We start from the raw sequence: 22,277 nt of genomic DNA, 5'->3' as shown, positions 1-22,277 counted from the left end.
GAATTGATGGGCTTCAGTTTTGCTGACTGCTGAGTTGCTAAGGAAAGGCAGATATCTCTTTTCTGTCTCTGCCTGTCTTTCCCACGTGAGTTTTCCTTAGAAGCATTGTCTTGATTCCTTGGGCGGCCACGGCTTGCGGCTGTCAGGAAAAAGCTTATGATTTACTGAGGCTGGGACGGGGCACTCCAGAAGCAGCAGCCCGAAGTTGGGGTGGGTGTTAATTGGCTTGTGTGGTCCTTGCATGGCTGTGGGCTCTTGTGAGGTCTGCGTAGATCTCAAAAGAGAGCTGGGGCCTTGACACCTCTCATAACGGCAAGACACTAATTAGCTGTGAGTTACAGCCGTGCTTTTGGATATTACATATTATATGTGGCAGCCGGAGAATCTGTCTTCATTAGATTCATGACAGGTAGTTTTAGTGGCCCTACTGTTATTTGTCATTGGTAGTGAATTGTTTTTCTGATGAAAAATATAAAATTCTGACTTCATGTAAAATGGTTTGGCTATTTCTTCACTTCAGTCAATTAGTTTAAAGGAAATTATTATTGTCATCATTAATATTAATTTGATGCTTGGCATCCTATAAGCATTTGTATTATTGTTTAAAGTACACTTTAAGGAAAATGAACTTGCAGGACTAAAATTGAGCTGCAGGTGAGGTTTTCTGAAGAGATTCCATATTGCACATTGTAAGTTTACTTTAGACAACTCTGCAGATTCATCTTCAGTGAAACCTGCTCAAAAGCAAATGCTAATAGATTGAATGTAGTTGAAAAAATGACTACATTGATGACATGAGGCAAAAAAGCTCATCAGCAGTATTCAGAGTGATGCATCTAGGAGTGGAGATCACTTATTAACATATCTGTTTGTTTCTTCAACAAACATTCGAGGGGCCTACTATGCGCCAGACCTTTGCCAGATGAAAGGCAGCAAAGACAGCAAGGCCCTGGCCTGAACTCAGTCTGCAGCAGGATTATAATACGGCTGAATTGCTGTGAGGCAAGAGGAGGCGTGTGTGTGTGTGTGTGTGTGTGTGTGTGTAGCGGGGACTGAGGAGGGAAGAAAAGGAATGGCAGAAAATGAAAGGAAAGGAAAGGAAAGCTGGAGCTAAACTGTTCGGGGTCTTGCAGATCATGCTGAGGAATTTGGCCCTTGTTCTGCAGAGGGAAGTCTTAGGCAGAAAGTGACCCAGCCTGACCTTTGATAGCATGATGAGAGGTTTCTAGGTAATAGTCTGAGGAGGAGTGAGAGAGGCGAACATAGTGGCATCACGTGCTGCTGTGTGAAGCCACAGGTACAAGACAGCAGAGTTCGTCAGCATTCTGCAGAGAGGGGCCATGGGACCCAAGCTCTGCAGGCTGCACTAGAGCTCGGCTCCAGCACAGGATGTCCCCAGAAGCCACAGGGCCCTCTGTTGCTCTCCTTTATTTTATGGGCAAGTGTGGGAGTGGCCCTAGGACTAGGAATAAGAGCCTGTGCTTTGGCGCTAAGCAGTGTGAGTTTGGATATGAATTATTTACAGGATTGTTTGGAAATCCCAGCACTGATGGGATTTAGGCCTTGTGGGAAGTTGAGTTCAGGTGTAGCCCCTCTTGCTGGCATAAGGGGGTGATGGTGGGACAGTCCAGTGGGCTTAAAAAGAGCTCCCAGGGTTCTTTACTAGTCAGTCCTGCACATCTCCATAGACTATGGCCAGAACCAGGGAAGAGGTATGGCAAATAGAGAGTAGAAAATAGAGATGAGGAGTACTTAGAAGATATGAACTGACAGGAATTGGTGGCTGATCATAATTGGGGCAAAATAAGGGAGAATGTGGCATCTAGGCTGATCCCCAGATCCCTGACTTGAGTGACTGGGGGCGAGTGGTGACTCTAGCAGGACTAGATGTACAGGGAGAGAGGAGAGAGGAGCAAAGGAAATAAACTCAGAGGTGTTGAGGCAATTGCAGTGGACATACAAGTAGCCATTATTGTGTTTTTGACTTGTTTCTGCTGATTCTGAGCAGAGTATTTACTGTGAGAAATTTCCATTGCAGTGGACATGATGGTTCCATGGAGTGTGAAGGACTTTCATAATACTCTGTTTGCTATGAAGTCCCTTCCTGAGAATATAAAATATGCTTCTGTAGTGACATAATTTAATTTTTAGATAAGTGTACTGGAATTTTTAGAACCAAATAAATGTTTCATCCTTCAAAGTCATAGGTTCCAAGTATTGCACAAATGGTGGAAGTGTCTTTATAGAAGAGATATCACTGTATTTTAAAGGCCCTTAGCTGGGGCAATTGCGTGTTCATTAAGGACAGCTTCAACGCTTGAAAATGGCCAGAATGATCTGAAGCAACTTTCTGAATAATCTGCATGATTAACCTGAGTGATACCATGCACTTTATAACTTTGCAAATATTTCTGCATGTCTTATAAATTAATTCAGAAAGCAATTATAAAAGTAATGAGGACAGCAATAGCTTCACTGGGGAAGATGTATAGCTTTTCATGTTGACCTCGTGTGCATCCTTCATGTTGAACGTACATATTCAAAGATTCACTTATATTTATACGTAACTCTTTCACTATAGGTAAAAATGTACTTCTCAAACGAGATGACAAACTCCTTGAGCATAAGAAACTTCCTTTTATTGCTCCTGTTTCATGCTTCTGCTCTAGCTCCATAGTTCCCAGCAAAGTTTATGAAGATAGCAGATCCCCAAACACTCGCTTTTCCGCCCTGTACTCTGTCAGGAGCAGGAGAAAGCCATCAGCACGTCCTCTGTAGGCTGGACCATGTGATTCTATTTGTGGTGTTTCAGACTTGTTTTAGAAAGATAGTTTCTCACCTTGAAAGGTTAGTTATTTTCAGGTAATAAAACTTTTGTAGAGGAGGCAAAATTGGAAAAGGGTGTCAGTTGCAGCGTGTCTGTCTGTCTGTCTGTCTGCCTGGCACAGGGCTCGGACCCAAACTCACCTTCCACCAACCGCTCAGACACCTTTATTGCTTCCGAGCTTTTTGAGATCTGTTGACCGGTTCTAATCTGGTAATGGCCCAGTGGCAAAATGCTGTTTGTTTCACAATCAGTGCCCTGAGCAATTCGTTTATCCTTCCTTTAAAATGAATGCGGACACTCACAGCTGCCACAAGAGCGCGCCATGCCAGTAACTCTATTACCATTAACCAGAATGTAAATACAATTGTATGTCCTAAGTAGGGGCGAGTATTAAATGGCTGGAAAAAAATTGCTCCTTGAATTTATTATGCAGTGAAACTTCTATATCCATTCTGCGAGCATTTTTATATCGGTTAAAAATGTTTTGCTTTTTAAAAAGTGCACATGCTGCAAAGAACTTTTTATGTTAATAACTCTAGTATCTCATATAAAATGTATTAAATTTTAAACATGTTGGTGCCATCTTACAAAATGCCTTTTAATTAAAGTCATAATTTAGTTGTGTTCAGCTTAATTGCAAATATCATTGCCTATAATAGCAAGTGGCTTTTTTCACGAATGATGGTATATTCCGCCTTTTTTTAGCATTAAGACTGATAAATTATATTTCTCATGCTTTAAATACTCTATAAAGTTAAATTAACATTGTATCACATAGTGCATATATCTGTGTTTGTGTCTCTATGTACACTAATCAGAAGCAAAGAACTTTTTGCTCTAGGGCACTGGATCATAGAGAAATTGTCTCTCATTGAAAACCGATGGTTAGCGTTTCTAGAGGCCAGGGTATTTTTTTAGAGGGGCTTGCATTCTGACTCTTTTCTTCTTCCACTCATCTGTGAACACCACAAACAGACTCATCTAAATTTTCTCTTGGCTTTGCTTACCTTGTTTTGCTTACTAAAAAAAAAAAAATCTTTCTGCACGAGTCTTTTGAGCTATTGGGAAGGAATCACAGCAAAGAAATAATACACACTATTGCCCTTTGAATGTAACTGTATTATAAGCAATTCCAGATATAAAAGAAATAAGTGGGCTGTTGATGAGTCATGTGGAGGTCGGTGAAATTGCTACCTTTTTGTAATTCACGACATATTCCATTCTGTTATTTTTTCCATTTTATTAGCTGCCAAATTAAATTGATCCTTTAATTACTTTTTGTCCCATGTTAGACTTCTAGATGAAGACAGTGTGAGCTAATGATCATTTGAGTTAGCACCCCTCTACTTTCTATTCAAGAACTTACATAGGAGGTCCAGAAGCAGAGGAGCCCTGTAAACTGAGTCTATTAATCAGTAGTTGTTTTAGTCTCTGGGTAAATACTCTCCTAACTTCAAGGCAAATGTAGGTGGGCTGAGTAAGTGGCTGAGCAGACTTTGACTTTTGCATCAGAACAGGGCTAGTCATGAAGAAGGCAGGGGATGCTTGGGCCTGTGATCAGTGTCCCCCTGTCTTAGAGAGACAGGACATGCAGCCACTAGGCAGCCAGGCAGCCAGGGAGCCAGTGGCCCCCTGTGTGGAACCAACTTAGTAATTTGGACCTTCCCTGAGCATCCATGTGTAGTGCCTTCCTTGTCTACATCCTAGTGGGACAGCAGCTTGCGGCACAGTAAATGTTTTCAGGGTGGAAGGTGACAGGTGATGACAGTGTGTTGCAAACTGGGTGAAGTTAACCTTATAGAAAGAAGGAAATAAGAACTCTGCTCTCTAGTGATGTGTTTTGCACAAATTGTCCTGGTTAAACAAACCACTGGGTGTTACTGTCTGTCAGTTTGCACTGCCAGTTTGCACTGCTGTAACATAATTCCAGAGACTGAGTGGCTTAAAACAGCAAACATTTATTTCTCACCATTCTAGAGTCTGGGAAGCCCAAGATCAAGGTACCAAGAGAGGTGAGGGCTTGCAGATGGCTGCTTTCTTACTCTAACCGAAAAGAGACAGAGAGAAAGCAAGCTCTCGGTCTGATCTCTTCCTCTTCTTATAAGAGCACTAATCTCATGAGGATTCCACACTCATGACCTCCCATAAACCTAATTATTTCCCAAAGGCCCACCTCCTAATGCCATCATATTGGGGATTAGAGCTTCAACAATGAATTTGAGGGAGGAAACAAACATTCAGTCCATAGGAATTACAAAGGACTGAATTCTGTTTCTTACTGTGAGCAGGCTTGCCAGCAGATGAGAAGGTCCACCCCTCCCCCAGCAAAGCCGTGGGGGCTGAACGTTTGCTGGACATTGGCAGTATGTTTAGAGGGCTGGTGCATAGGCAGCCCTGCTGTGCATGTGCTAAGAGGGGGAAATGTAGCCTCAGCCAGGTGGATGGACAGAAGAACAGCGCCTGTGTTTTTTCCTAAATGCCAAGTTTTTGTTTTGTTTTTCATTTAATGATGAGTATAATGAAAAAAAGAGAAGTCATGAAATTCTGGATATTCAATAACAAAATTTCCCCACTTATGTTCTAGTACATAAATCCTTTGATAAGCCAAAGTGTTTCATAGAACAGAGGGTTCAAGAGTTAAATGCATTTGGAGAACACCTCATATTATATTCTTTCTATCCTGACTTGACAAAGCATATTCAAGTCTCACAAGTCTTACAGCAAAAACATGTACTTTTTCAACCCAGAGTTTCCTAAACTACTTGATCACAGAACCATTTTTTTCCCTATAAAACATGGTTTGGGAAAAAAAATAGTATAAGGGATGATAAACAATAATCTGAAGATGCAGAGAAAATTCATGCTTTTTAGACATATTCACTAAAAAAACAAGAAAATTTTGAAAGCATTTAATTGAAATTGTAACATGCAAGAAAACACAACTTCTGTGAAATTGGGCAAGAAAAGGCAATATATGGGAGATAGCAAACAACAAAATTGTTACTTCAGAGATGTAAAGAGCAAACTTGAGATGCTCTCTGGAAAGTAAAGAAAAATAGATGAAAATTTGTGAGAGCCTAATGCTCAGCCAGTGTGGCTCAGGTTGAACATCGACTTATGATCCAGGAGACTGAGGTTCGATTCCTGGGCATGACACATGCCCAGGTTGCAGGGTCGATCCCCAGTACGGGGCGTGCAGGAGGCAGCCGATCAATGACTCTCTCATCACTCATGTTTCCATCTCTCTCTCCCTCTCCCTTCCTCTCTCTGAAATCAATAAAGACATATTTAAAAAAGAAATTGTGAGGGCTGATAATGTGGAAACAGGAGACATTTCTTTGAAATTTATTAGAATAATTAAATGCAACCAACAGTTAAATAAGAAAACTTTCCTGAGTTAAAAAAACACACAAAAAACTGTGCTTGTAGATTAAAAGGGCTCAAAGTTGTTCCAAGCAAAGTAAATAAAAACATGCATACCTAAGCCATCTTTTCAATATACTTCAATATCAAGAATAAGTGAAAAATCTGTGAGTATCCAGGAAAAAAATAGTTATACAACAGTAAGAATTGAGTTGGTCTCGGAGTCCTTCTCCACACCATTAGCTATCAAGACTCAATATGAACATTTAGAGAATCTTTCTTTTTTCTTCCCCAACTTTATCAATTAAGTTGAAACTTAACTGTGTATCTTCACCTAAATTCACCAATTGTTAACACTCCTTGGCATTTACTTTCTCCATCATTCATATATCTGTATGTGTCTCTCTCAATAGACATACATATAGATGTTAGTTGCAGATATGTCAGTCCACCTTTAAAAACTTTGTATGGTACGTAGGCCCCAGGCATAAGGACACTCTACATTACCACAGTACTATTAGTACACCCAGAAATGTCACACTGATGCAATAACATTGTCTCCTATACAGTATGCACTCAAATCTCTCCAAACGTCCTTGCTAGCTCTTTATTTATTTGCTTTTTGATACAATAAAGGATTATACATTGCTTTGGTTATTGTATCTCATTAGTCTCTTTTATCTAGAAGAGTCAAAAGCCTTTAATAACTTTGCTTTGCAGATCACATAAATCCTTACTGACTCCGACGTTTCAGCCCTTTGTAGTCTTGCTGAAACCCACTTCCCAGCCTAGTCATTCGCTCTCCCTAAAGTCAAACGTCGCTTTCTGCAAGGTGAACACCAGCTGTCACATGACCATGCCTTGCACTTTCCTTCTTGTAACCTTTGTTTTGACTTCCTTTGAGCAAGGTACTCAGGACTTAGCACAGTGTCTTACAAGTAGAAATTTTTTTCTGCATAAATGTTTGTTTGCTGAAGGCTCAATTGTTTTAATGGTATGCTACTGAATTTTCCCCTTGCCTCACCTTGTCTTTATAGAGAAAAGCAATTTGGGGGGAATATTTTGAACTGTTTTTTAGCCATTCATTTGTTCATTGATTCATTCATTCACCCGATCAACATATAACCTCCGTTCGTGTTTGCTATGTGGCAAAATTTTGTAAACCACTAACTCTTTTACACTACAACAAGCATTTGATTAGCACACATACAAAGCACTTATACGCAAAGTGCTTTAAGGACCCAGAAAGGGGAACAGTTGCATTCTGTGAGAGATTGCTAAGGGAAGGCATTACAGGGAAACGAGACAACAGTCAGCTCTACGCCTAACAGTGAGTAAAGGCAAATGGAACACAGTGCGTGAAATGTATTTTTCTGTTCAGGTGATGCCTGCTCTTAAGAACCTTTTTTACTTTGAAAAAGCAGGTGATGCTCCATAGATTAAAAATGAAAAATTACTTTCTGCGATGCACTTTTAAACCCTTTTACAAGTAAAGCAGAGGTCTGTAAATGGTCCATCCATTACCACTAATATACCTGATACCACGAATATAGTTAGTTTACAAACTAACAAGGTACTAGGTTGTAAATACTATAAATGCTATCATGATAAACTCAATATGGGTTGTATTTTTGAATAACAAGACAGTGACAGAGCTGAGATTTGAACTCAGGTCTCTCCGGACCTTGGGCCCAGATAACATATAAATTTAATAGTTTCAAACTGGGAAGAAAGGACAGGGTTAAAAGAAGAATTGAGCAGTGGGAGACAGAGGGAGGCAAAGTGAAGAGGGAAGAACATTTGAGAAGGCACGGGGCTGAGTTTTGGTTGGAACAGGAAATTAAATCACGTCGGCCCCGGAAATGAAAGCCAGTGACCCGCAGGCCTTCCAGTTCCTCACCCTTTCCGCTGGTCTTGCACAATTTAGTCCAGCTTATACTTCAGAGAAATAATAACTAAATAAATGTTTTCACCTCAAGGCTGCTTCATTCTTAAATAAATTACCTAAGCAACTCCTTTTTGTTACTCTAAGTGGCAAAATGTGTCATTGAAAAAATACTGGAAAATGAATCCTAACCAGGGTATTTCATACTGAATTTGTACAAACAGGGACATTGTCGATAACGCTGAATGCTGTATGTGTACCTTTATTCTGAAGCCGAAAGGCCTGCTGGCCGCAACTTTCTGCCCCCCACTCTTGATGACGTCTGGCCACTGGGGGCTGTCAGTCAGACACGTGCTTTCTCTGTGGCCCGTCAGGAAGTAACGTGGCCTCACAGCAACAGTACAGGAGGGCTTTGTTTTGTTTTCAGTTTTCGTGTCCCATAAATTTATAGAAAGGAGAGGAATATCTGCTTTTAGTAGAAAACAAGTTTATAATTTTAAAATATCTCTAGCAACTTGTTCTACAAATGAAAATATACCCGACTGGCAGTAATTTTACTTTATTAATGTCAAAAAATTGACCAGGGTTTAAATTTTCTTAATGATTTAGGTATATAGTTCCTATTTGGTGATAGTTTCAGAAAATGTGGTCATTATGTAAAAAGTGAATGAAATGAATACAGTTCAATTTAATAAATTAGTAGCTCTGATTTTAAACTATGTATTTAAAATGATATATGCATATTAGCTACTTTATAACTATCAGCATCGCATCAATCATGGAGTCATTTCTAATGCACTTTAGAAACGTGCTTTGCATTAAGTTACTAGACACTTTGGCACAAGAGCTGCAATCCGAGAAGTGTTTTGTTGTCTGTTGCCTTAAAAGCCTCTGAGTGGCAGGGACTAAATTTATTTCCCTATTTGTTTCAGCAGGGTGGGGACTTCTTTAAATTCCCTCTCTCTGCAGAGATATCTCCTCAACACCTGCAGATGCTTTCAAAAGTGTTTTTCTAGAAGTAAAATATGGTGGAGGCAAAAGCATAAAAGAAAAAAGGGAAAAAACACAAAAATGATATTCCTATTTTCATGTAATTTTAGTAAGCATAATTTTCTTTATATCTTTTCTGTGTATGATCCTGAACAAAATAATGACCCAGGCCTTAAAGAACTTGTCATTCGTTCATGAAACACTTATTTAATGTCTGCAATGTACAATTAGTATTGAGAAGGTCAGGGTACAACAGCAAACAAGACAATCTCTGCCCCCCTGAAATGTGTACTCCAGGTGGGAGGGGAGGGGAAATTTCAACTACATAAAATACATGCACTCATACATGAAATATATCTATTTATTTGTTGTGTTACTCTTTGTTTTTTTTTTAAAGAGTAAACAAATAGTTGAAGTCAAGGGAAACACTTTAGTGTTCTCTGCAGAGTAATAATGGGTTGGATGGAGTAGAAGTGAGGATTTCTTTCTTACATTGGAAATTTGAAAGAAATCTGGAAGCAGAATTTTATGCACTAGTTCAGAAGAGAAAGTGGGGGACCCTCCACGGGGTGGGGGTGCTGGGGAGTCGCGGTGGGGCACTGTGCTTAGTCAGAGATGAGATGTCAGGCGTAGAGGGGTTGAGGATGACCTCCAGCTCTCCCCCTTTACTGTCTGGGTTTTCGGGAGGGTGGTGTTCCTCACTGGGAGTGTTTAAGCTGGGAGAAACCTCGGGGGATGAGATGATGTGAATGAAAATTCTGGTCCCTCTGAGGTAAGTGCCTGCAGGGTGAGGGCGGCATTGCAGAGAGGCTGGGGAGCCATCCCCCATTCAGCAGTCACTGGCAGCTCAATGTCTGCAATACGACCAATAACAGGCCGGAGGGATCGTACGCCCTCCCAGGTCAGAACTATCAGAAGGGGCAGGCGGAGGCGGAGAAGCCCGAGAAGTAGTCAGAAGAAAGGCAGGATCCTGGTATTGATGGGGTCAGATGTTTCCAGGAGGGAATGTTCAACCTCTGTGTCCCTGTAAAAGGTGTCAGTTGCAGAAACAGACTTTATCTGCTACTTACCATAATTTTATTATGAAAGAGTAGCAATTAGGTGACTTGCTTTCAGAGCTGCCTAAAACTACTCACTGGTGGGCAACGGAGAGAGCCCTTGGGCGGAGGGGTTTGGAGTGTGGGATTCAGAGTCTCATTGCCTGGTTTTGAATCATAGCACTAATATTTCCCTGCTTTGTATCCAGGGACAAATGACTTAATCTCTCTACACACTTTAGTTTCTCCCCTGTAAAATGATGAAAATAATACCCATATCCCATAGGGTTATTATGAGGATTAAAGAAAGAATTACATAAAAAAGCACTTAGCACAGTGCTCGCTTAAGGCAAGGGCTCAATAAAAATCCAATTGCTTTTATTATTATCACATAAAGAACGCTTACCTTTTGCACCAAAAGGTGGAGGTGCTGGTCCATCTTGCATTAGGACCATGTGCTTTGAATTGTTTCTCTGGGAGCAGGGATGGATCACGCTGAGGACTCACAGTTTTCACCTGAGTCACCCCTGAACTAGTAAGGTGCTTAGGAGGACGGTTGGCCAGCCTTTGAAGTATAGGCTGGGCCTGGGAGACGGCTTGTCTTCATGTGGGGTGCCGACCTGAACATGACCTGAGCCGTGTTTGCGCTGAGTGGTGACAAACGAAACTAATTCTAAACAGATGGAACTGCCTTGTGTAACTTTCATCTAAGACTTGTCTGAAATAAAAGCAGGAACGTACGTTACATCATGGGTCCTCATTCGATATGAAGACATTTCCAAGGATGAGAGCTGTCTGTTTTTGGAAATGCAAGTGAATGAGAAAATTACCAAAATCACCAATAATGAAAGAAATGGAAGGAGACTGAAAGGTTAAGGTCAGTGACTAAGGTCAGACGGTGCATAAAGAAAATACTGAATTTATTTAAGGAAAAGGGGGTGGGGGTGGGGTTATCCAAAGGGCAGGGCTACACAGCACTGAGTCAAAGGGTGTTGGATCTGTGGTGGCAGCAAAAATATGCTTAGGACAGTGAAACAAGGAGGAGCATAGAAGAGGGAACAGGAGAGCCTGGGCTGGGCTGCTCTGGCTCACTGAGGAGTCAGAGAGAGGAGGGGCCTTGGAGACAGGTTCTGGGGTAAGCCCGGGACCAGCTGCCACTGCCCAGTGCTCCCCTGGTTGCAAAGTCTCGTGGGGTCTCCTCAGAGGGAAGAAGGGTATGGAGATGGCGCTGGCATGTTCCCCTAGTGGGGAGCGTACACTGGGTCCTTTGTCCTGAGCATATTTATCTCTTTCTTGCAGGTGGGAATCTTAGGGGAGGTCTCAGGGGAGGGTCTCAATAGAATATGCATCAGCTTTCCAGGTGGCTCTTTCGGGTCATGGTGTCCACTGATTGGTCAGTGCCAGGGCAGGGGGTCATTCATCAGTGTAGCTGGTCCAGAGGCAGCCACTGTGCCACTTGTCTGGTTTTGCTGCTTTTCTGGGCCTGGAGCTGAAATACAACTGAGGCCTAGGTGTTATCTTTAGGGAGGAAATGCTCAGGGGGTCTAAACCTCATGACCAGTGATGCATAACCAGCGAAATGATAGGGAGGATAGGTTACCCTGGGGACAAGGTTCTTATTTTCCCAGTTTTGCCCCTTACTGGGCATCTGGGGCTTTCTTCCCTGGTGAGTCTCCTTACCCAGGTTTCTGTACCTGGCCAATCTAACAGACAATATTCAACTAGGAAAATAAATTACCTAATACATGAAAAGTCCTTTGTATTTTCATAGGAAGATAGATTGATTTCAAGGTATTTTAATTACTACACATTACATTTCTCAGTGGCTTTCGTTTTCACTCTGTCTAGCACATCTGCTAAAACTGAGTGCGGAAGGAGAGGAATTCAGGGAAGCCTTCCTGGGGGTTGGGGGAGAATTTTTGAGGGAGGGAAAGTTGGCATTCAGAAAGCTTAGAGACCTGACATCTACCAAGAAATTAGTAAATTTCTTTAAAAAACAGAAAACAGGAATAAGTGGTTAAAGGTTTCTACTGCTCCCACTGTCATTCATAGGACACTCTAGATGGCTAGACATGGATTCCAGCCCCGCAAACAACCTGCGGTTTATTTTAGGCCTCAAGGCTTTGTCTTTTTCATCAGTAAAAGAAGGATTTAGACTAAATTATCTTTAAACTTTCTGGTTGTTCACATATCATATTCTCTTTTCTCTGTCATTTTCTTGACAAAACAGTAGAATTTGCAAAGACAGTTTAGTCTAATACTAATCGTTCTGAGAAATCTTTTAAAATTTGAAGCTCCTAAGAGGAGTGTCAAACCTCCCATGAACAGAAACCCTAGGGCCCACTCCATTGTTGGGTAGTTCATTTCGTTAGAAATTCTTTTTATGTTTAGTAGATGTGTCATTTCCCTTGATCATTTATTTCATCTGTGCGTGTGTTTATTTACTTCTACAAAAGGTTTTAGGTTGGCTTACATTGCCAAAACAGTATAAAATAAAGCTAAACATAAAACAAGATAAACCCAAGGAAAAAGAACAGAGAAACAGACCTTGCTGAGCCTGTAAGGGGAGATAATTATCACAGTGTAGAAGCCAGGTTAGCTGGGGGTTCTGCACAGGTAAGGCGAAAAGGGAAACAGCTCACTGGCTTATGTAAGACGAGATGCATTATATGATTTCAAGCATGAAGTTCAAAGAGAAAGGGGTTCATGTGAGTCTTTATATAAAGACTGTCAAGTATCATAACAGGGTGGACATTGTCTCGGGTGGTTAATTCTTATATTGCCTCTCGAAGAAAGCTGGAAGCATTATGTGTATGTTTTTATTTGAAAGTCACTATACTTTTATCACAGTTGGTTTGGAAAACAGAGAGTAAAACACAAATCTGCCAATCTAACACACTATTTTCACATTGGCAAATTTAATCATCTTTGCTCTTATGCAATTATGGTTTTTACAAGTAATCTCAGCTGGGTTCTGTTAGCAGTGAAGGACCCCAGGACATGTGAGCTGCCAGATGTATCCTCATGTTTGCAATTATATTATTCTCTTAATTCTGTATTCCATTTATTTCACTTAACACAGTATATATTTTTTTCTTGTTACTCCATAATTTTTATGATTGTATTTTTAACTCTCAATTTTCAATTTTACCAGGAATAGTGGTAAAATTTGTTTATTACAATTTAACAGTTATTTAATGCTATAAAAATGCTGCAGTGGACATCTTCATACATATAGCTTTTCCTATTTTGGATAATGAACTCAGTTTAGTTTCCCATACAAATGTTTTTTTTTCAATCCTCACCCAAGGAGTGAAGATATTTTTTCTATTGATTTTTAGAGAGAGTGGAAGGGAGGGGGGAGGAAGAGAGAGAGAAATATCAATATGACAGAGACACATCAATTAGTTACCTCCCTCCCACACTTGCTCCGACTGGGGTATGTGTGTGTGTGTGACTGGACCTGCAATCCAGGTACATGCCCTTGACCGGAATCGAACCTGAGACCCTCTGGTGCGCAGGCCGATGCTCTAACCACTGAGCAACACAGACCAAGACCATATAAATGCTTTTGTTGAATTTATGTTGAAAATGAGCCTACATTAATGGACATTATGAGGACCAGCCCTTTGCAGCGTGTTGGTGCAGTTACTGTTAAGAACGTCGATGATGACATTGCTCACTGCATTTTCGGTTTCTTTATGAGGACACAGGTCAGAAAATGTTTTTCATTTCATTACCAGGAATAGTGGTTGTTTTTGTTTTTGTTTTGAGTAACAGTTTGTTAATATTTTTCTTCAGGGAATCAGGTAACAATGTGTTTCTCTAATGGCTATAAGCTCCAGAAATGCAGAGAGTCAAATCTTTGGCCCACATCTAGCAAACATGGATTGGAATCTGAAGAATACCTTACATAAAGCATACCAGCCTTGTTTCTGGAGTCATCACCCTCTCCTTTCCTTTTTGTTCTATTTCCTTCATCCACTTACCAAATTTTTAAAAAAACTTTGATAATCTGTGCAGGATTCTGGATCTTTCTGGAACAAAACAGGGATATAATTAAATAATTGCATGTAAATATTTGGAATATTTCCTTAGGGTAAGTTGAAGCACTGGCTCCTATGTCTCATTACATTTTAGCCTAGTGAAAGATTTTCTGTAGGAAACTGAGCTAATATAATCCAAGAATGTAAATTCCTGGTGATTTATTGCAGATCAGATACTGAGTGAGCAGTTAGAATCCTGAGAGGAATAAAGATTCCTCTGGGACTTGTTTCTCTGGGACTTTCTCTGCAATATCAGATGCTGCAAAGGCAATTTTCATGTGATACTGTGGTAGCCACTTTTCAATTAAATTATCTGACAAAATACAGATGTACAATTATGTATTATTAATTAAAGAGATACTCATCTTCTTAAGGTATCATAGATAAACAATAAAGTTGAAATTCTGTTCTGAAAATTTAAGAGCCAGCTTTCATAGGGTGTTGGTCTATTTTTATAATGATTTAGACCACAAGGGACTTGAGGATAAGACCAACATTTTTCTCAAATTATCATTACTGTTTGGACAGATATATGGTTAAAACTCATGGTTTCTATGCTGTATAATATATAAAAGAGAGAGTCTATTTTTATGTGTAAAAGTTTGATTATGTCATCTTTGACTATGAAGGTATCTCAGCTGGTCTCCTAGATCAGTAACAATCCTGGAAGACTTCAAGACATGAGAGCTATCAGATGTATCCTCAAAGAGCTTTTTTAGTATGTTTTTTGACTCACCTAATGTAGACATTCTCTTAATAGGTCTTCACTTAACTCCACCTATCAGTTTAATAGCCAGACTTACTGACTGATGTCCACAGCACACTGAACATGCCTGGTGGGGAGGCAGGAGCCCTAGGGGACCCACTAGTTGAGTTGTGTGCATAACAAGATTTAGTTCTGTTTGTTCCCTGTGGTTTTAGTGGATTTCTTTTTTCCTCGGAAAAGGCAAGAACAACTCTTCTACCTGATACACTTTAATATTTTAAGACGGTAGTACTTTCTTCTTTCAAAACTACTCCTACTGGCATCCTGCTGTATTTGCTATAGAACAAAATGCACTGTGAAATGTGTGTGTCTTGAATTCTGCTTTAATGGGGGATACAATATAATAACTTAGTTAAATGTTATTTACTTATTGGTGTAGACCCACCTTAGCATGATTTCTGAAACAATGATATGGGAGGAGCTTTATCATGAATATTTTTGTAATAGTTTTAAAAAGTGCAAACAAACCTTCCACAGAGAAACCAAATAAACAGGAGTGGGCAAGTGCAGGAGTTCCCTCCCACAGAATGAACAGTAATTTTTTCACTTCATATATTTTGTGGCCACTATGTTATGTAGCCGTTATTGTTCATCCTAGTGGAGAATTTTACTTTGGAAGTGGCTCTTTTGCTGACAATGCAATTTGATAATACTGACATTCTAAGGTAGTACTCACACATTGGACATACAGATATATCTGTCATCCATTGTGAATAATGACATTTAAACTATCCCTTCGGGGGGTATGTAGATAAGATCATTATTCTCATTCTCTAGATAAGGAAACTGAAATGAAATTCCTTGCCTAAGGTCAAAGAACAAATCACTGGCAGAACAAGATTAAGGCAGTAAGTTCTTGATTTTCAATCCTTTGCTCAATCATCTAAGTCATATTGTTTTACTCAGTGTGGAAACAGGTTATTATCAGTCAGTAGGAATAAAGCTATGCTCAAATGATGCCACAGGATCAGTTGAGAAATGAAAACCGGCTCAATCAACCATTTGTTTATCTATAAAACGCCAAACTCCTTGTTATACTGATATTTTTCCCTGAGTGTACTAGGTTGTCTTTGAGTGTTTCAGACACAGCCTCTCACTTTATACATATTGTATTCAAAATTTAATTCCTGTAAGTTCTGTCTTATTAAAAATCTAACTTTGGAATATCTTGGATTTCATAATGACTTAATATGTGCTGAGTAATATGTTAGTGGTGTGTAGAAATATCCCAGCACTCCTCTGTGGGATGGTAGACAAACCTGTCTCTACCATGAGAGACAATGTAAAATAAGATCTCACCTCTAGGAGAAAGCTGTTTGACTACTTGACAAAGCATTTGGGCTTGGCCAGCATTGCTCAGTGGTTGAGCATCAACCTATGAACCAGAAGGTCATGGTTTGATTCCTGATCAGGGCACATGCCCAGGTTGCAGGCTCGGTCCCCAGTGTGGGGCATGCAAGAGGCAGCTGATCAATGATCCTCTCTCATCATTGATGTTTCTATCTCTCTCTCCCTCTCCCTTCCTCTCTCTGAAATCAATAAAAACATATTTTTTAAAAAAAAAGCATTTGGGCCTATAAATGGGACTGAAATCACAAGACTCCATCAATACCACATGAATTCCCCCAGAATCAGTTACTTTGGATGTGAAGGTGGCCAAACAATCAGGTGACTTGTGTCAGGGTCCTTATAGAAGTTTATGGGGAGAAATAGTTGAATTCTTTCAATATTCAACAAACCTTTATTGTACTCCTCATACATGCTTACCTACATCTCTGCGATATATCCTAATTCTTGGACAAGTTCTGGTACATTAATCAGTTGACAGGTGAGACATTTCCCCCTAGGTCAAACAGCATAAATGAGAGTCAAGATGTAAATTCAGGATGCCTGGCCTTCTAGCTCGGTTCATTCAATCATGATACTACTGAGTTTTGTGATGGATTATTCCATTATATTTTATAGTAGTCTTACATATTTTTTTTGCAGTTGAACTACTAAAATGCTTAACTAATTTGAACTCACAGTAATTCACAATAAGAATGACACAAGTATTATTATTCACTTCTGGTCTATATAACTTTGAGTGGGTTTGGTTCAATAATAAAGATTACAATGAACCAGAAAAAGATTAGAAAATTTATTTCTCCCTAGTTCTGAGACCCCCTGAATTCAATCTTTATTCTTGATGTCAATGTAAATGTGTGGATTCACTACTAACAAATTAAAACCACTTTTAAAAAGCAATCATATATTTTGGATTTGATTACTCAGGAACACAATATTAAAGTGCCTCCATCCTGACTATATATAATGAATTTCCTTGATGTAGCTTCTGTCATCTAATTTTTAAATTACATAAATCTTTCAGTCTTATTTAAATTAAAAACTTGAATAAACCACATAGAAATACCCTTGATATCAGTAAGAGATGGAGCAGTTATTTCTGCGTTATGTTGCAAAAAATAAAGAAATTGGATATAAACATGAATGACTGTACTCTAATAGTATTTATATCCTGGGGCTAAGTTTGTTTTCCTCCCTTTAAAAATAAAATTCCAGCCCAGCCGGGCATGGCTCAGTAGTTGAGAGTCGACCTAGGATCCAGGAGATCGGTGTTCGATTCCTGGTCAGGGCACATGCCCGGGTTGCGGGCTGCAGCCAATCAATGACTCTCTCTCTCTCTCCCTCTCCTTTCCTCTCTCTGAAATAAATAAAGATATATTTTTAAAAAATAAAAATAAAAATAAAATTCCAGGGAAGTCTTGTCCTGAAAGTATTTGTATAATTACCTATTTAATTTTTGCAGCTGACATTTCAGATGCTTATATTTCACTTCAAATCCAAGAGTCAGTGACATCATTCATTCATCTAGAAGCTCTTTGTGTTAGTAGTTACTTGGTGCCAAGCCCTAGGTACGTACTGGATTAAGACAGCAGAGCTTCTGCTCTTTGTGGAATCACCTCTACCGAGATAGACACCATCACAGGGTGTTATAAATATATAAGTACCATTACACAGGAGCTAGGGAAGGCTATATTCCATAAGGTGAGGGGAAGGCTGGTTCTGAGGACTTAAAATGAGACCTGAAGGAAGAGGTCAGTTACTAGAAGATCCATAGGAAAAGTTTTCAAGTGGTGGTCATGGCTCTGAGGTGAGAATTAAGTATTGTGAAAGGGCTAAAAAAAAGAAATGGGAATTTAGAGAGAGCAAGCAATAGCCATTAGAAATGCTGAACCACTAAGGTGGAAACATTTGGAAATGTGGAGATTTGCTAAAGCCTACTCTTTTATTTTAATGACGAGGAAGCTGAGGCCAAGTGAGATTGATGTGTTTTGGTGATATAAAGTTAAATTGTAATCTGGGTCTCACATTTCCCCGTCTGTAGTCTTTTCAATTAAACACAATTACTTGTATTGTGCTTGACAACGCTGGATGTATTACACAGTATTGGTTTTTACAACTGAGAGTTTAAACTTTTATCTGCAAATAGTTGACAAACATTTATTAGGCTTTCTTTATAATCAGCATCAATCATTGTGATTTGTATCCCGTATTAAGGAAATCTCAAGGAGTTCTTTAACCCTTCAGTCATCTATTGACTTTAGTCTCTAGCTTGGAAATCACTAGGCCTTTAGTGGTGCAGTGAAAAGGAATTCCTAAGTTTATGTTTAATTTCCATGTAGTCAATTTGGAGCCAGATATTGTTCATCTTGTTTAAATACGGGGATTTTTTTTTATTGCTTCTCATCATTTCCAATTATAGACCTATTGACTAGCTACACATCTCAGCTGTAATTTGTGCACTTTTCTTTTTGATAAATGGCAAAGACTGAGCTTTCAGGGCAGTAATTTATATAACCTGCAGATATACTTTATATTTAGCTACCTTTCTACTTCTAATATTTTTATTACTTTGTGGAGAAATGAATTGGGGCTAATATTGTTTACAGCTCTTTCTGACAAATTGTTAGCCTTTTAATCCATATATAGGACTCTCCTGTGAACTTAGCTCTGTATCTTAATAAAATACTTTATTCAGTGATGATTATACAGGCCAATTATCATTGCCCCAAAGTCATAGCCAGTGGGAATGGTAACTTGACAGATCAGAGTGTACAAGGATGTGCTCCAGAAATCTAAAAAACTGTAGTTTAAAAAGCTTATATTGCTTTTGGAGGAGTGAAATATATGTGGATGATATATATATATCTATATATCTATATATAGAAGTATAATTGTAAGGCATTTAAGTGTATGGTATAATTCTATACCTGTATACATTGTGAAAGGATTCCCCCATTGAGTTAATTAACACATTCATTACATCACATATTTATCTTTTTTTGTGTGTGAGAACATTTAAGTTCCATTCTTTTAGCAAATTTCGATTACACGATACAGTGCTATCAACTGTAGTCACCATTTTACACATTAGATCCTCAGACCTTATTCATCTAATAGCTGAAAGTTTTTGCCCTTCTACTCACCTCTCCCTATTCTTACTACTCCTAAGCCCCTGGCAACTTCTCTTCTACTCATTGTTTCTATAAGTTCAATTTTTTGAAAAAGATTACTCATGTAACTGATACCACCAAGTATTTGTCTTTCTCTGTCTGGCTTATTTCACTTTGCACAGTGCCCTCCAATTTCATTCATGTTTTTACAAATGATAGGATTTTCTTCTTTTTTAAGGCTGAATAATATTCCATTATATAAATATGTAACGTTTACCTTAACAACTTTGCAGACTGAAATAATTCAGCATGCACCATTATGTAATACTTTGGGAACTTGATCTTCCATTTGCCCATGCATGGACTGGTGCAAACAACTATTTTTTTTTCATATTTTAAAGATTGATTTATGCACTTAACAAAAGTGTACAATTCATAAGAGTTTAGTCTGATATATGTTCACAAAGTGAATGTACTCATGTAACCAGCACCTAGTTAAGAAATAGAAAGTCACCAACACCCCAGTCTGCCTCTTAATATCAACAGTTTTGCTTGTTTTTACATCTTTAAATAATGGAACCATATTTTTGTGTTTGTGAAATTCATCCATGTTATTGTGCATATATAGTTTACTTACAAATCTTTATAGCATTCCATTGGACAAATATACAATTTATTAGTACGTTCTACAGTTGATGGACATTTAGATTGTTTCCAGCTTTAGGATCTTACAAAAAATTCCACTAAAAGCATCCTTATATATGTGTTTTGGTGAATATTTTGTATATTTTTGTTTATTATATACTTCGGAGTAGAATCACTACATTAGAGGCCTGATTATGTTCAACTTTAGTAGATCATGACAGGTAGTTTTCCAAAGTGGTTGTAAAAATTACAGATTCATCACTGTGTAGAAAGAGAGAATTCTAGTTACTCCATTTCCTTGTCAACACTTGATATTGTCTTTTTAAAAAATTATAGCTCTTCTGGTGTACACCAATTACTTTTCAAGGAAGATATTGTCCTAGCTATTGGCATGCCCTCAGTAAACCTCTATACTGGGATTGAGATGTCTTCTCAGTCTTCTTCCCTTTCATGAGAGTATTGCACCAACTTGACTGATTATTAAAACACAAGTTTCTATATTTAGCAAGGAATTCAGAATATCTGTGTTCCTGGTAAATGCTGCTCAGCACTTACCAGTAATTTTGCTGAGTGGAAGAGTAGGTATGAAGAGCTTCAGTAAATATTTTGAATGCAAGTGCAGAAAACCAGATTCAAACTAGTTTAAAGCAAAAATTAGGTAATTAATTGACTCTTGTAGCGGGCAAGACACACTCAGCTGGTTCCAGGGGTTAAGCTTCCTTTTTTAAAATTTTTTTATCAAGACTCTTTTCCCACTGAACAGCCTGTCTTCTCAGGCAGCTTATCTCTTTCCCTGGGGGAAAAGAATTTTCTGGTAGCTCCAAACTCTCAGCAGTTGAACAGAAACAAAAACAAAGCAGCAACAATAACAAATATCTTCCTGTACAAGTCCTGGAATTCAGTCTTCTTGGCTGACTGTCTTCCTTGGCTCAGGGTTGGCACAGGTCCCTCTGAACCACATGCTCTGATTGGAGCAATGATTCCTCAATGAATATTGATTGGGGTGCCATTACCAGAAGAGAGGACAGTGATTAGCGGCAAGCAAAAGCAACAAAATATCCTCTACAAGTCAGGTGACTTAAAAAAGGGCAAGTGGTCTATTTCTCTAGAAGCTATAGGACTTTTCTTGGATTAAGCAAAACTGCTGGAAAATTGTATCATAGACTGTGTCAGTTTAGGCCTGTAGAATTGCCTTTGCTGAAATGTTTTAAGACATTTTGTTATCAGCCTGCACTGAGAGACACTATAATGAATGGCCATGCAGAATTTTGTGTATTATTGTTGGATAGTACTGAAGACACTGTTTAGTCTATTTCAGTGTCCATGTTATAGGATTTCATGGGAGAAAATTCTTCCTAGTCTTTGTATCAAGAAGAGTTGAACTGTTTCTAAATACCTTTTGTGATTTCATCTTATAAGTGCTGCAATTTCTGAAGCTGATAATGTTTCCTCTTTGCATTGCTAGAATGATTGAGTCAATTTTATGGCTTGTTTTAGTCAAAGATACTATACCTCAGTGCATAGTTTTTTTGTGCTAACCTCACTCTTTTATTTTTATCTTATATTTCTTATAAATTATAATTTCACAATTCTTTTTTTAAAAATTTTGATATATGTCCTTTGTAAATTTCCTGAAGTCTTTTCTGAAACAAAGTTGAGAAATCAGTAGAATTTGTGAAAATTTTATTCCATGCATTGAAACTATCCCCACAAAATAAGTAAGTCTGCTTGGCTTCGGCAAAAATATTATTAATGGGACTTATTTTGGGTTCCAGTTTTAGTTGAAGGGGTTGTGAAACACTACAAAATCAGACGACTGGATGAAGGAGAATTTTGCCTCACTCGGAGAAGAACCTTTATAACACTGAGTGAATTCGTGAGCCACTACACCAAGATAAGTGACGGCCTGTGTGTCAAGCTGGGAAAACCTTGCTTAAAGGTGAAGTGCTTTGAAGTTAACTTTTTCCCTTTAGATATTGAATAATTTTCATGGGATATGTTGGTTCAGGAAAGAAAAAAGGTCATTTGATTACCTAAGGCATGAATAGGCAGACTATGGCCCATGTGCCAATACTGTCTCACACTTACTTTTGTTAGTAAGTTTTATGGGAACATAGGCATGCTCAATTATTTACAAATTCGCTTTGCTTTTTTACTGTAAGAGCAGAGTTTAGTGGTTGCAATAGAGACTGTTTGACTCAAAAAGCTTAAAATATTTACTGTCTTATTCTTTTCAGAAAATGTTTGCTAACCCTTGACCT

At 38.8% G+C, this 22,277-nt stretch overlaps 1 protein-coding gene across 2 annotated transcripts in view; it reads left to right on the top strand.

The window, feature by feature from the left end:
• Nucleotides 1-22,277, top strand: part of FRK (fyn related Src family tyrosine kinase) — an 80,161-nt gene that overhangs the window by 43,624 nt on the left and 14,260 nt on the right. For both annotated transcript variants that reach the window (XM_016198729.2, XM_087817164.1), the window contains exon 3: nucleotides 21,792-21,955. In XM_016198729.2, coding sequence (XP_016054215.2) covers nucleotides 21,792-21,955 — 164 coding nt within the window. The remainder of the gene's footprint in view (nucleotides 1-21,791; nucleotides 21,956-22,277) is intronic.

The sequence above is a fragment of the Miniopterus natalensis genome, chromosome 5, assembly GCF_054644295.1.
Source record: "Miniopterus natalensis isolate mMinNat1 chromosome 5, mMinNat1.hap1, whole genome shotgun sequence".
NCBI classification, from domain to species: domain Eukaryota; kingdom Metazoa; phylum Chordata; class Mammalia; order Chiroptera; family Miniopteridae; genus Miniopterus; species Miniopterus natalensis.
This window is presented reverse-complemented; position numbering and strand designations above follow the sequence as displayed.